The sequence below is a fragment of the Python bivittatus genome, unplaced genomic scaffold, assembly GCF_059951505.1.
Source record: "Python bivittatus isolate LINGU-HERP-01145 unplaced genomic scaffold, Pbiv_v1 ctg000700_np1212, whole genome shotgun sequence".
NCBI classification, from domain to species: domain Eukaryota; kingdom Metazoa; phylum Chordata; class Lepidosauria; order Squamata; family Pythonidae; genus Python; species Python bivittatus.
In genome coordinates this window covers 41066895-41083528 of record NW_028277098.1, presented here as the reverse complement: position 1 = coordinate 41083528, position 16634 = coordinate 41066895, and the positions used below count along the sequence as shown (strand labels likewise).

The window sequence follows — 16634 nt, the reverse complement described above, 5'->3', positions numbered from 1 at the left end:
AAGAATATATCTTTTTTCTTTTCATATGCATTGTGATCACAAATCAGGATGAGCGTAACCATATGAGTCCATTTCAAGAGGTACTCTCACACATCAGGGTATGTGGGTCCACTTAAAAAGAAAAACATATGCAAAGTATTGTAATGTGTGTGTGTAATCACACACAATCACAGCCGTACAAGTACCTCAGGCTAACATTATGATTAGTTAAAATCTGAAAAGCCTTCATTTTTGCAACTAACAGTTAAACTCTAGCAGTTAACATTAGTTTAACTGACTTCAATGGAACTTATTTCTGAGTAGACATGCAGGAATTACATTGTGGGATTCATGCAAATTTTGAGCTAGTTGGTAGGAGAAAACTGGAGGATGGGGACAGAACTGAATACTTAAATTTCTAGCTATAAATCATCTAGAAAACAGAAACAGAATTCATAACCTTTGGCCACTGGGGCCTACAGGGAATTGAACTTCTGAAGAACAGGTTACATCTGAGTTAAAACAACATGGTTCACCTCAACCAGGAATCAGAATTACAGTACACAGTAACAAAAAACAGAAACTGTTAGGTGACATAGGCTGAAATTTAGAAGGAGAAGTGTAATGCTCTGTCCCCAGCCAAGTGGGGTTAGGTCACAGGTACTTTTGGATGCACAAACAATGACCACACCATTATGAACACTCAAGACTTTATTCCAAGGCAATATGAGAAAATAACACAGAAATCAAAAACATTGAAGAACAAAAGAAAGGAAAGGAAGAGCTTATGCCGGTTCTGCCAGTCAGGAAAACCCAAAGAGATGACAGATCCACTCAAAGCCGCCAAATATACAGCACCTTCTGCCATTTGAGTCTGGACTGAAGTTCTATCTCATGAGGGTTTCTGAACAGCTTATATGTACTCCAATGTCACCCTTATTTTCAATAGCGCCATCTCAGTTGATTTTGCCAAGGCCAAAGAAAAAAAGTTTATCTTGTCCTTGGAAAACTCCACCTATTCCTGCCACGGATGAGACCATCCCAAAATTAGTAAGTATCTGTTTATACCAGGTGGCAATGAGACCATTTCAAGGTTAAGGAGCACTGAAGATAAGAAAGCTCATCCCACTCTACACAGGTGTCCCATGCCAAGAACAGAACAAAATCCTTAATAACTAAAATAAATGCTTAATTCTGTATTGCATACTCAACCATTACATGGGAATATAAAGTTCTATATACTATGCATTTAAGAGAAAGAGGTACACTGTACTATCCAATTCTTTCTTGCCAATCTCCTGGTGAAACTACCATCACTACAAGAAGCCAACTTTCAGTGAACAGTCAGCAATATACAGTATATCATATAGGAAATCCAGTAAATATTGTTCTTGGTGTTCTCTGAGCTTGGCTGTTTGCTTGCAGACATCCCCTTACCCAACTAGGTAACATCATCAATGTATGATGTGAGTTGAGTGAGTGTGGGCCTGCTCTGTCAGGTTTTTTTTGGGAGGGGGGTCTTCTTGATGGTCCCTTTAGCGTATTGTTTTCTGTTTGTCTGTCTGGTATTGATCCCTGCTTATCTGACTGTTCACTGCTGGAGGAGATGTGCTCTAGTCTTTTTGTTTCTTTCCTAGGTTTTTTAATTGTCTCTTTTGAATGATATGTACATGTGATTTATCTTTATGTGCCTGTTGATGGCTATTCATTGATTGATTGACTGATTGATGGCTATTTATCTCTATGTGTCTATTGATGGCTATTTATTGATTGATTGATTGATTGACTGATGGCTATTTATCTCTGTGTGTCTGTTGATGATTCACTCTGAACAGCAAGTACACTGACCACATGGAACCATTTTGATCAGCCTTTCCATTATGGCATTAGAGCAAGTTCAAAGGCTGGAAATGAACACATTTCTTCAGTCTAATATTTTACATCTGGGGCTGCAGTTTCTTTCTAGCTATACATTATTATTTTCGTTACTATATCCCAAATTCCAAATTTTTGCTACATAATTAACATTACATTTGCAAGATTAATCTTAATTCTCTTTTCAATACCATGTTTAGTATTTTAAACCAAATGGGACACCAAAGGGAAACCCAAACCACATATTAAAGTTCCTTCAAACTTGTTATATCTCCAACATAAAATGTCTGATATCCAGGTTTTCTTGAACCACAATGTACAATAAACAGGAAACAGAATTTTTGATGACTTAATCTCATTTTACGTTCTTAAGATAAATGTGTGACATTCTTTAGAATGCAAGATCATTGATTTAGTAAAACAGATTGTTCCAACTCTTAATTCCAAAGTCTTTCTAAATTAACAATATTTATCTTAGTAATGCTCTTCAACTGTTCATGTAACTAAGGTGTAGGTTTAGGCTCCAAGACCTTTTCCAATATTTCCAATAATTTAAGGGTTGTGGAGGCTGCAAATTCATCTGATCCAAACTGAGAAATTAACGAATGTTTTAACTTGTTCATAAATTATTTGGAGTTGGTTTCTGATGGCAACAAATTATTTAGAACAGTTAAATAAAAAATGACATTGAAGATCTAAAGAGGAGGAGGAGAGGAGAGAAAAACAGTAACTAAACTCAGGGAAAAGGCATTTCAATGACAAATACTATTCAATGCAAGCATGTATGTAGTGATGAAACTTGGAAAAACTATCTCAACTTTATTGATGGAATCTGAGATAGCAAGAACTGTCCTGGGAAGGGATCACATGGCTGTGGTGGATAATTTATCGAAAACATCAACTCCATGTGCAGGAAATTCCTTATCTAGGCTTAGTAGGAATTTTTTTTAAAAAACTGTCAGTATCATGATGTTTTAAGGCAATGTACTATGATCATATTTGAGATACTCTATACACCCATCTTAAAGAATGGGTCAGAATATTGCTGACTTGAAAGAAATTTTGGGAAAGACTAATCAAAATGATCACACGCTGGACTGCAACAACTTTATAATAGTGAAAAGTTATAACTTTTGCTCTTTTCAGTTTTAAAATGTGTGAGTAAACAGGAAGATAGTATTCCTACATAAAATCATGTATTCTGTAGAAACAGCAAAGGAAAACTTTTTATCTTTCATAACACTAAGATCTGGGGACATCCAATTAAGTTGAAATAGTGAGACAGTCAGGACAGAAAAGGGAAATACTTCTTCATATAAAACTTAATTAAATTATAGAATTTGCTATTACAAATTATTACAACAGGCACTTCAGCAGCTTTAGAATGGAACTAGACTATTCATGACTGCTTCTCATGATGGTTATGTGCAACCTTTAGGAATTGAAGCAACACGAGCTACTGAAAGATATACTGTGTGTTTTTACATTAATGCTCTGTTTTCTTCAACTGAAAATCTGATTTATTATCTACTTTACTATCCCTTATATAAATATGGGGGTGGGGAGATGCAATCTTTAACACTATATTGGAGTCCTACCACCTAGATACTAAGGAAGACAAGTATGTTGCCATTATTGTTTACGTTGCCCAGATCTTACAAGGTGTCGCCTCTTTAGATATAAAAGTTTTAAAATTGCAAGAGAACAACATGGTACATATTGTAAATCAACATGAAGATTAGTTTGATCATTTTATCTTGCTTAGTGTAAATCTTGTGAATGACTGCAAAGGTTCCCAAAATGGTGCCCTTCAGTGCCAGTATGGCCATGAATCTCTCCTTTGATGCAGCCTGGGCTCCACGCTTCGTATGTGTGTGAGAGAGAGACAGAAAGAGAGAAAGAAACTGACCGAAGCTGGTCGTGTCACCATGACAACAATTTTATTAAAGGACTTCTATCCACCACCATAGCAGTCACAGTGCCCACAATAACCTCTCAAAATTCCAAGTGTGCCACTGATTAAAGAAGCCGAGGATTTCTGCCTTAGGCTGCAACGTAAAAACTCTACTTTTTCCTGCTTGTGAATTTCCCACAGGCATCTTGTTGGCTATTCTCATTCTGTGGTCTAGATGAGTATTTAACCCAGCAGAGTTCTTATGTTTATCAACACTTATAAAATGCAAGCTTAGTTTATATTCTGTGTGTCCAGCAAATCCACAAACAATAGAGAAACCATGCATATTTCCACATGCTTCATTATACTGAGAATAAGCACTATGTATTACTCCATAAGAGGCTCCTTGTAATTTCCCTGAAGTCAACCGTATGAATTCCATACATTTCTGATGCAATGCTTTATTCTGCCATGGAATACTAGGAGACACACACATACACTACATACCATTTCAGTTAACTTTTTCTCCTTATTTGTTACATCACAAACCACATTCAGGATTCTGAATCCGCTGGGCAGGATTCCACACAATCGCCTCCCCTCTCAGCTCTTTGAACAAGGATGGGAATCACATTTGGGGAAAATAGCAGTCATACATACGATGACATCAATTCCAATAGCAAGCAATTTACAGATAGTAACTCTCATCAGAAGAAGTGGAGGAGTTGAGTAACATGAACTTTTCAGTACCAATGGCTAGGGGAGTAAACAAATGAAGGAGACAGAATAATAAATAGATCACACACACAGCAGTCCACTCAGTATTCTTACCACAGAACATCTGACTGGAGGGAAGACTGGAAAGTAAATTATAAAAACTCACCCCTTGTCATCTAATGGTATATCTATACTAGCCAATTTCTGTATAATTTATTTCATTATTATTTTGAAGCGCCTATGCATGGATTGCAAAACACAGTGCAAATTGACAGTATGCAACCTGGTGACAATTTTCTTTAGAAAAAAGGGGAAGGAAAAAGTAAAGCATCATCGCTGGTAGATTGTAACGTGCATATTGTATAGTTATCAGCAACATTTTAAAGAGGAGTGGACACCGTCATCATCTCATTTCTGAGTCATTTAATATGGAGGGAAGCCTCTGTGATTAACAAGAAAGACAGAGCACACAAGGTTTACAAAGAGTGACTAACCTCTGGTATCAGTCTGTCCAAATGTTCAGCTCGATTCCCATGTGATGGGTGTGTAGAAAGCCACTCTGGTAATTTGGGCTGGTTCTGTATAGTCTCAGCCAGTTCCATTTGCTGCCAGAAGACAGAACTGGCTCTTACATCCATACAAGCCTGGAAAAGATATACAGAAAACTGCTAAGTAATGACATTTTCAGAAATACCTCCCACAACAAAATTAGATCTCCTGTAAATATCACTGGCTGCTCTCTTCACATGAAGAAAAGAAAATTCCTCTATTAATCAAACAGGTTTCTATGGGCATTTCCTAAGACTTCAAAGGACAAAAATTCACAGATGCAGTACGTCACTAGTTTTTTGGGGTGTGCCTTCCAGTCAGTGTTACTCCCGGCAACTGCCTGGAAAAGTCCCTGCAGTTTTCTTGGCAAGGTTTTTCAAAGGTGGCTTGCCATTACTTCCTTCTTAGGGCAGAGACAGAATGACTGGCCCAAGGTCACCCAGCTGGCTTTGTTTCTAAGGTGGAACTAGAACTCATGGTCTCCTGGTTTCTAGCCTGATGCGTTATCCACTACTCCAAATTGGCTCAAACTTTGAGATAATGTATAGCCTTGATAAAATAAAAGCCAATTGTTAAATTCAAGGCTGAAGCAGATGTTTTGCTAAAGTCACAATCTTCATTAGGCATTGTACTATGCCAGGGAAGTTGCTGCCAGCAAGGAAGTAGAGAAAGAGTGAGCATGGAAAAGCTTCCGGACCTTTTTCATTGCAGGAACTATGACATCCCCTACTGAGAAACCAAATTAATTGGTAGACCTTCTTGCTTTAGAAGTGAATGGGGCAATAAGAAGAAAATAAAAAAATAATAATAAAAAAAGCAGAGGGCAAATGCTTCTTCCTTTTTTCTTTCAAGGTTTTCCTACTTCATATTCATGGTTTAAATAGCAACACATATTAGCAAAGTGGTGTACATTTTTTGATTAAAAACTAAAGGGTGTCTTCAGATGACTAAATATTCTTGTTGAAGCAGTAACGCAAATCAAACAAACAGAACTTTTGCTGGGAGAAGAAACAACCACTGAACTGGAATTATTCTCAATGTTCTACGCACTGGATTGCATATTCGGTCTACTATACTGTGATGGGCAACCTTTTCTGGCCGTGGTTCATTTTACACTTTGAGAACACATGGTGGGCACTATCACAAAATGACTGCCATGGGAAATTTGCCTGATGACAAAATGGCTATCGCACTAGGGATGTCCAATAACAAAACATTCATTTACCAGGTGAACTCATCATCCCTATAGGAACTCTGTGGGGCTCTAATGCTAGAGGCTGGTGCTCTGTTTTTTAGCATGCCTGTTTAAAAGAAGAATCTTTTTTTAAAAGTCGGTGTGATTTGGGAGCTTGATGGGCATCTACAGAGGTATCCAGAGATTTCTGTAAACATCTGTGAAATTGTCTGAATTGATTCAAATGACTATCTTTCATTACGCCATTTCTAAAAATGAACAGCTTCTGGGAGAAGAGTGAAAGAACTGCAGTGGGCAATAAGAGAGCCTTGTCCATTGACATTCATGGCAGAAATAGAACATGTTGATTAAATATGCACTGAAAGGCTGGCTGGAAAAAAATAGGATGTATTTATTTATTTGTCAGTCATCTACTGTTCAAAACTTTGAGTCAGAACTAGCCTTCTCTAACCTAGAAGCCCCTAGATGCATGGACTTCAACTCCCAGAATTCCACAACTGGCATAATTACTGCAGAGAATGTTTGGAACTTCTAAACATCCTAGCTTAGAAGTCAAAATTATTCAGGCACTCACTCATAGGAGGAAGAATTTTAAGCAACTGGCATAATGGGGTAGGTACTTCCTGGAATGCCTGATCATAATATTTTTAGCTTGGTAGCAAATCAATTTGTCTCCTCCCCACCCTACTTTCTCCTTACTTCAAACAAATCTACACGGGTAGAATATATCAAGTGGTTTGAGAGGAAGTAGGCACCTTTGCCCTCTTCCTCCTTAGTAAGTTTCGCTTGAATTTTGATAGTGCCCAGAGGAAGCCATCTTAACTAACTGAAACAGAAGAAGAATTTAACCATGTAGCTGATTAAGACAGAGGATGAGTAACTAACTCACATGCAAATATAAGAGAAGGAGATACCAATTCTGCCAAAAGAAACAAAACAATCTGAACTAAGATGTGGACCTTTACAAGCAAAACACACATGCACAAACACAAAAGAAACTGCTATAGCAATGTGAAAACAATAACACAGAATATTATAAAATATTCTTTATAAATACGGAAGATATTGAAAGAAAGAAAATACTTATAGGGATAAATGGGTTAAATTCTGCTGTATCTTAAAAGTTTTATTTAACAAGTATTTGTAGCCTCACCGATTCCACTTAACAGAACACTATACGCCCCAGGATCAGATTGGCCCTGAGCTTGCTGGCCTTTCATAAAGCCTGAAGATCTGGATATGCTCCAGGGCCTCAGGGTGGGGAGATTAAATGGCCCATTGAGAGGTCTTCATTAATGGTTTTGTTTGGGTTCACCTTTGGTGACCACTGTTGGTTTTTCTTTGCTTTGCTTTTAGTGCAATGTTGCATTTGTGAGATGGGTGGCCATATAAATCAATGTAATAAATAAACGAAATAAATAAAATAGATTTGTGTTCCACTCATACATGCCATCTGTGGTAAAAGGCTGCTTGATAGTGAAAAGATATGAAAGTGGTATGGTAAAGCTTTCTGCAGATGCCTAGGAGAAGAATCAGCACAGATAGACAATGGGTTCATACAACTCTCTTGACAACAAGAGCAAGCTTGCATTTTCATGTCAGTACCACAGCACATACTGTATATGAATAGCAGTGGAGAGCATGTAGCATGTAGGAACATGTTATGTTCCAATTGTTTAATAGATGTTGTTATGGATTGAAAGATGATAGTTATTTGGGGTTCACTGCTTACCCCATCTTTCCTTGTGCTTGTCACTGACTAAAAAAAGATTACTTTGTTTACTCTATCTTCCCTTTTTCGAAAGGAATGGCTTTTCTATTATGGCAATAAAGTAGTACAGTGTCATTTTTCTATAGAATCCATTTCAATTTATACATCATGTTATACACAATAAAATCCTGGAAAGGAACTTGAAGAATTCTGGCCCACAAATATAAAGGAAGGTTGCTGAGATTGCTGTTAATTAACATGCATTAGAACTTTAACAACAATATTTAAATATAATGCTATATTTAGCAATCCCAACAATTCACATATTCTAAAATCCTAACACATAATTTTCTTATTATCACTAGGTGGCAGTGATGGTATATAATGATATGCATGTCTCATATATACTATAAGTGTATATAGAATCATAGAATCATAGGGTTGGAAGGGACCTTGGAGGTCTTCTAGTCCAACCCTCTGCCCAAGGCAAGAGTCCTCATACCATCTCAGACAAACGGTTGTCCAATCGTTTCTTGAAAACCTCCAGTGATGGAGCGTCCACAGCTCTGGGAGGCAAGCTGTTCTACTGCTTAATAGTTCTCACTGTCAGGAAATTCCTCCTTACTTCCAGGTCAGATCTCCCTCTGACGAGCTTCCACCCATTGCTTCTAGTCAGGTATTATGAAGAAAAATCGACACCATCTTCCCTGTGGCAGCCCTTCAAGTACTGGAAGACTGCTATCATGTCTCCCCTCAGTCTTCTCTTCCTTAAGCTAAACATGCCCAGTTCCCTCAGCCGTTCTTAATATATGTATTAAGAACATAATGACAGAGGAAGAAAATAATCCCAGGACTAAAATTAAAAATGGAAAGACATTACAACTAGATGGGGAAGCTATCTGTCAACAACACCATCTACTGAAAATTAATTCAACTGAAGCCCTAGTACGATTTGAAGAAAGGCAATTCTTACCTTAGCAACAAACTGAAGTCCAACTTTGTCAGCTTCAGCTTCTAAACTCCTGCTGTATGGTCTATCAAAAAGGAACTAGAATGAAATAAGAGGAAGGACACCCCAACATTTACACTTGCTGCTTTCTGAAATAAAAGTTTCTTCTTACCAAACAAAAACCCCAAAATTACCCTCACTGACTTTCTACTAAATGCAAGGGTGAATTTTCTTAGCAATATCAGTAGGGCTGTGCAGGGACTAGAATTAAAAAGGGGGAAAAAATGTTCCAGAGTGCACATGGTGAGCATGGCAGGCCCATCAGCACGTCCTTAAGCCAAATGCATCTTTTCCTGGAATAATGAGGCATGGAAAAGATACTGCTTATCTCTTATTTTTTTTCCAAAGAAAGCACTGGACTGTCACCCCCTACAATTTTTATTTTGTATGAATACCTCAGGGGTATAGATTTATTACTTGTTTATTGAAATTATACCCCACTGCAATCCAAACAGACTCTTGGCAGCTTATAACCAAATTAAAACACGATATATATAAAATAATACAAAAAGCAATACCAGGAAAAAAAAAAACCACAACCCCACTTAACAATAAATAGTTGGCATCACTTCCCAAACGCCCATCTTCGATTTCTTCTGGAAGGCAGATAATGTCAGTGCTAATTGAATCCCGAATGGGAGGCCGTTCCAGAGGGCTGGTCCTATCAAGGAAAAGCAATATTTCTGGGCTTCAGCCCTCTTAACCTCCCCAAAATTGGGAAGAGCCAGCTGCTTCTCCCAGCATGATCAGTCAAGCTAATTCCAATGTTGGGATGAGGTTCTACAAGTAACTTAGAGCCAAGCCTTGAAGAGCAACATAGGTGAAAGCCAACACTTTAAATCAGATGTTGACAGGGATCCAATGCAAGCATAATATGATCTCACGGACAACTGTCAATAAGCATCTGGGCCACTGCAGTTTGCACTAATTGTAACTTTCAGGTGATCTTTAAGGACGGCCCCATGTAGAACATCTCCAGTAGTTTAAGCAGGTGGTGATGAGGGCATGAGGCAATATAATAAGGTCCTCAATGGGGATCAGAAGCATTGCTGGAAACAGAAGAAATGCTAAATGTTGCCATTTTCCTTTGCAGCACACTAGCGTCTCATGCATTCTATAAATTAAAAGAATCCAACAAAAAATCAGAGCCAGTTTGGTGTAGTGGTGAAGGTACCAGACTAGAAACCAGGAAACTGTGAGTTTTAGTCCTGCCTTGAGCCTGAAGCCAGCTGGGTGACCTTGGGTCAGTCACACACCCTCAGCCCTAGGAAGAAGGCAATGGCAAACCACTTCTGAAAATGTTGCCAAGAAAACTTAAGGTACTTGTTCAGGCAGTTACCAGGAGTCAAGACCAACACAAAAGTATACACACAGACACATACACAAAATCGAGAGAGATAAGACTGGGGGGGGGGGTACCAAATGAGCTTCCTGAGCATCCTGACACTGACAGGGGTTACACTAGGGATATATTTCTAGATTTTAAAAAAGTAACATAAATAGAATAAACCTTAAAGTAAAAGCCACAATCTGCCAAATGTATAAATCCATAAATACATAATCTTTGGTTTATGCCATTTATAGTAGAAATAATTGGTTCCATTTTACAGGTATAGTGAAAAATCCTAACTACCATGATCAATCCCTGGCCAAATCTGTTCTTATCTTGTAACTGTTTGTAAACAATAAATATAAAATAAACATTTTATCTAAACATAAACATAAGTATAATAGAATGGAAAATAACTAAGCCACTTGCCACGATTTTCCCAGTTATCTGTAGAAAGTGAGAACAGGCTTTATTTATGTACTTATATATTATTATACTCTTAAGCAATAAAAACATTAAAATACATTTATACAATTTAAAATATAAAGATATAAAACTCTATTACAACATATGAAACAGTAATAAGGAGTTGTAAAGCAATATCAAGGCAAGATGACCTGAATATGAACTGCATAATTCTGAGGTCAGTTATCTTTATTAGCTGCTTTTCATCCCTGGTTTTGTGCTGTCTTTTAACCCTACTACTGTATATATTGATTTTATAAGTGGCTCAGAGTCTTCAACTAGTATGGCATATAAACCTGAGTTAATAAACAAACCCATAAATCTTGAAAGATCTTTAAGGGGCATAGGAAATGCAAAAGAAAATAAGATTCTAAAATTATTCTTACTAGATCATTCAAACTAGAAATGAACCAATTGCAGTGCAAAAGAGACACAAAACTATTTTGCTGTTACCATCTAAATCAGTGTTTCTCAACCTCAGCAATTTTAAGACGCGTGGACTTAATTCCCAGAATTCCCCAGCCGGCATGCTGGCTGGGGAATTTTGGGAGCTGAAGTCCACTTGTCTTAAAATTGCTAAGGTTGAGAAACAGTGATCTAAGTACTTCTTTGGCTTCAATCTCTTAGTACCGCAAAAGCAGGAAATGTTTACTAAGGAGTAAGAACAGCACATCCACCCAGATACCTATAGAAACTAGGAAAAACCAACACTAACCCTAGAGATTTCCCTGGCATTTCCCTTTAGAAAAAAACAAAATGTGCCACCCCCAATTTTTCCATTTCTGCAACATGAAGAGAAAGAAACTGCCAGATATAACAAGCAAAAAATTGGGTTTGGCATCTTTTGAACTATGAAGAAAGCTCACTACTGAAGTGTCATTGATCCTTCTGACAGTTCCTTCAGCTGATTTAGGCTAGGCAACTGAACTGCCTTTTCCTACATCTCTGATTTTATTCCTGACTGGCAGGAAGAACAAGTGTAATAAGAAGTTTTACAGAAAAAATAAGGGCATTTATTCTCTTCTTTGTTTCAGAGTAATGAATTTTGCAGCATCCAGCCACAAGAAGCCAAGTGGAAGGATCTCTAGGCATTCAAAGTTCTGGACTAAAGGAATAGCATAAATAAAAAGAGAAGACAGTTCAACCACAAAATGCATGCCATCCTTCCAACAGTTAATATGACAGATGATGAATGCTACAACTGAATTTAAATTATTGATTATAGGGAACTGTTATATCACTCAGTAGAATATATATAGCTACTAGAATAAAATAATAAGAAAACTGTTCTGGGTTCAGAGAATGTGCAAGGAAAATAAAAGAAAGACATTTCCTCTCAGCTTTCATCAGTCCAAGTTGAGAAGCTAACAAAAATGTAGTATCTTTCACAAATTAGTCCATTGTTTAAATTACTGACCAATCTTGTGAGGTATACGTCATGAGCCTACTGATTAGCAAATAAACAGTAGGGTTCCCAGATAAACCAGTTCTTTGCCATGGCAAAAGAATGGACAAGTGTGTATGAAACAAAGAACAAAGGTGAAAAGGGCAGCATTTGAGGCTGAGCATTGCTTTGCATCAGACTAAAGAAAAGCCCCTGACCCACTATGGATCAAAGTAGCCCAACTTAGTAAGCTGAAGTAGATCACAGATGGGATCCTGGTTAATGTGTGCACTCATTAGTTCTTAAATCAGGGAGATCAAGTTCTTAACACCATCCTATGGAGAAAAGGCAAGTCACAAGGCTTGCAATATCAGCTATTCACAGAGGCTAATCTACAGTTTCTCCCAGCATTCAGAAATGCAACAGCTCTCCTAGATCAAACTTGAATCTATTGTATGCAACATCTTGTTTCCAACAGGATCTGGCAGCTTTGTGATAGAAGTGATTTGAAACTAATGTGGGAATTAGACAAATTTAAATATAAGATGCAATGCAGGACTCAATTAACTTACCTCTCGAAACCTGTCCTGGATCCACTGGCTTAGCACAGCTAAACTGTCTCGAGGACAGATAGCCCAAATCACGGTGAGAAGAATGACTGAAAAGAAGTCCAGGAAGTGCATCAGACTTGCCTTCTCTGTCTTGAAACAAAGGAAAAAAATGAATATATTGTTTTAATTTTTCTCTCATAGATACTTTTTCCTATATTTAGTACTGAGATAAAACTATAAGGACAGTGTTTAAAGTACTTTTCCCTCATTAACAATCACATTATAATTTTTTTTAAAGATAAAGGAAAGCCCAAAGGAGACTATCAAATTATCTAAAAAAAAGATGTAGCAGAAGGCTCAACTCATCCATGCTTGTTAAAATAGTGGAGAAAAACACCAACCATCTGGTAATTAGTGTAACATTTAAGAACATAAGAAAAGCTCTGCTGGATCAGGCCAATGATCCATCTAACACAGCATTCTATGTCACAATGGCCACTCAGATGCATTCAGAAAGCTTATTGAGCAGGAAGACAATTGCCCTCTTCTGCGATTCTCCCTAGAAGCCAGTTTTTAAGACACATTGTCTATAATTCACATTCAACAATGGCTTCAAACTCAAAATGGAGTGTTTTAAATGTGAAACATTTTTCACACCATCTATTGTGAACTACAGTGGGGCAAAAAAGTATTTAGTCAGCCACCAATTGTGCAAGTTCTCCCACTTAAAAAGATGAGAGAGGCCTATAATTTTCATCATAAGTATACCTCAACTATGAGAGACAAAATGGGGGAAAAAATCTAGAAAATCACATTGTCTGATTTTTAAAGAATTTATTTGCAAATCATGGTGGAAAATAAGTATTTGGTCACCTACAAACAAGCAAGATGTCTGGCTCTCACAGACCTGTAACTACTTCTTTAAGAGGCTCCTCTGTCCTCCACTCGTTACCTGTAGTAATGGCACCTGTTTGACCTTGTTATCAGTATAAAAGACACCTGTCCACAACCTCAAACAATCACACTCCAAACTCCACTATGGCCAAGACCAAAAAGCTGTTGAAGGACACCAGAAACAAAATTGTAGACCTGCACCAGGCTGGGAAGACTGAATCTGCAATAGGCAAGCAGCTTGGTGGGAAGAAATCAACTGTGGGAGCAATAATTAGAAAATGGAAGACATATAAGACCACTGATAATCTCCCTCGATCTGGGGCTCCATGCAAGATCTCACCCTGTGGGGTCAAAATGATCATAAGAACGATGAGCAAAAATCCCAGAACCACATGGGGGGACCTAGTGAATGACCTGCAGAGAGCTGGGACCAAAGTAACAAAGGCTACCATCAGTAACACACTATGCCGCCAGGGACTCAAATCCTGCAGTGCCAGATGTGTCCCCCTGCTTAAGCCAGTACATGTCCGGGCCCGTCTGAAGTTTGCTAGAGAGCATTTGGATGATCCAGAAGAGGATTGGGAGAATGTCATATGGTCAGATGAAACCAAAGTAGAACGTTTTGGTCTAAACTCAACTCGTTGTGTTTGGAGGAGAGAGAATGCTGAGTTGCATCCAAAGAACACCATACCTACTGTGAAACATGGGGGTGGAAACATCATGCTTTGGGGCTGTTTTTCTGCGAAGGGACCAGGACGACTGATCTGTGTAAAGGAAAGAATGAATGGGGCCATGTATCATGAGATTTTGAGTGAACACCTCCTTCCATCAGCAAGGGCATTGAAGATGAAACGTGGCTGGGTCTTTCAGCATGACAATGATCCCAAACACACCGCCCAGGCAACAAAGGAGTGGCTTCGTAAGAAGCATTTCAAGGTCCTGGAGTGGCCTAGCCAGTCTCCAGATCTCAACCCCATGGAAAACCTTTGAAGGGAGTTGAAAGTCCGTGTTGCCCAGCGACAGCCCCAAAACATCATTGCTCTAGAGGAGATCTGCATGGAGGAATGGGCCAAAATACCAGCAACAGTGTGTGAAAACCTTGTGAAGACTTACAGAAAACGTTTGACCTCTGTCAGTGCCAACAAAGGATATATAACAAAGTATTGAGATGAACTTTTGATATTGACCAAATACTTATTTTCCACTATGATTTGCAAATAAATTCTTTAAAAATCAGACAATGTGATTTTCTGGATTTTTTTCCCCATTTTGTCTCTCATAGTTGAGGTATACCTATGATGAAAATTACAGGCCTTTCTCATCTTTTTAAGTGGGAGAACTTGCACAATTGGTGGCTGACTAAATACTTTTTTGCCCCACTGTAAGTGATTAATCACTAGATGATTAATAATATCCAAGGTCCTTAGCGTAAGTCTATCCCACTTCATTGCAGCAGTGGTGGTCTCCGCTATGACAGCTACATTTATCCTTATGGAACTGATTTTTATGTTAACATTTCCTTAAAAAAAAAACTTACATTGTGTCCCAGAATAGCATGAGCAATTTCATGTCCCAAAATGAATGAAAGCTGATTGATATCTGACACCGCACTTAGCAAACCAGTGAAAACGAAAATTTGTCCATTCTGTAGGCAAAAGGATAAAATAAACATTCATGCAAGCAATTAAGTCCCCCCCCCCTTAATTATGTGTCGCCTTTTCTTTTCAGTTATTACTTACTGGAAGTACAAAAGCATTAATATTAGGCTCTTCTACCACATGGACAGTCCACGTAAATTCAGAGAATTCTGGTACATCCTTGTTGCTTTCAATTAAATGAGTAACAACTTTCTTGACCACCTGGTAATGGGGATCTGTTTCTGGCAACATTTTATTCTTAAATTCTAGCATCCACTGGAATATTTAAAAAAAAAAAGGTGGGGGGAGGAAAAAAAGGACACAACACATTAATTGTCCCAAATGATTCAAATTGCAACAGAGGCCTGTACTATATATGAATATCCATGGAGGAGGCTTAAGTATGACAAACACAAGACAACACTATTCAGAAGAAAAACACTATAACTCATACTACAATCTTCTTGAGACAAAGTTTGAGAACTTGAATAGAGGGCTTTTATGGGGAAGTATTTTTTATCTTAGTAAAAAAAGTAAAGCTTAAGGAGTAGTGTTCACATGCTGTTACAGGTTTCATCATGACAAGCATAGAAAAGGGGAAGAGTTTGTTTCATGAGGCTGCAATGCTGCTTACATCACTTGTATATCCCTTGCCCCTCCCACCCACAGACACCACCAAACGTAACCTAAGAACAGTCCTTAAAATCAAAAAGATGTACATCCTCACCTTTTAGAGTGTCCATAAAACGGTAGCTACCATTCACCTACACACCCAATCCACTGTATTTCAAATTAATCACTGGCAGCACAGCTGGACAAACTGCCTGCTTAACACCCTGAACTGTTATACCAAAGAGGCTGCTAAGCTAACTGATCCACTGAATTGGCTCAATAATGAAGGTGGAACAATGGTTCTCATTATAAAACCTGTCACCCCGTTAGGAAATGTTAAAATTGAGAAACCACAGTTGTACGTGAGTGCCTTCAGAAGGTATCTTCTCCTTTGACGCTTTAAACATTCTTTGCTCCTTCCATTCTCTTCATTTTCTCTTCCTACCACATCTATTACCAATTGAAGGATCCACCACACAGAAGGAAGTCATCATATATGCAGATAAGCACCACTCAAATCCTGCAGTCAGGATGCCAAGACAGATAACCAAAGAAGGGAGAATTCTTGCTGCAAATAATGATTTTCTTCTGACTACCTCCTATATCCTTTGACTTCTGCAACATATCAAAATGGTGCCTTGCCTCAAGGGTATCACATCACAGTTTCTCCCCAAACAGCAAGAAGCTGTGCCTCCACAACAGGAAGCTCAATTCAGCTTTCAGCATTTTGACTTATCCAATACACTCATGGGTCAGACCTTACTTTTAAATTCTTTGTGATCAGGCAAGTTTAAGTCTCTGGGCAGTAACTGAATGTAAGCCAAGGTAAATG

General features: G+C 38.2%; 1 protein-coding gene across 5 annotated transcripts in view; it reads right to left on the bottom strand.

Moving 5' to 3' along the window:
• OMA1 (OMA1 zinc metallopeptidase) overlaps window positions 1-16634 on the bottom strand; it is an 81846-nt gene that overhangs the window by 55025 nt on the left and 10187 nt on the right. For all 5 annotated transcript variants that reach the window (XM_088154311.1, XM_007432810.3, XM_088154310.1 and 2 more), the window contains 5 exons: window positions 15293-15466; window positions 15091-15198; window positions 12681-12809; window positions 8894-8968; window positions 4960-5109 (listed from right to left, as the gene is read on the bottom strand). In XM_088154311.1, coding sequence (XP_088010437.1) covers window positions 4960-5109; window positions 8894-8968; window positions 12681-12809; window positions 15091-15198; window positions 15293-15466 — 636 coding nt within the window. The remainder of the gene's footprint in view (window positions 1-4959; window positions 5110-8893; window positions 8969-12680; window positions 12810-15090; window positions 15199-15292; window positions 15467-16634) is intronic.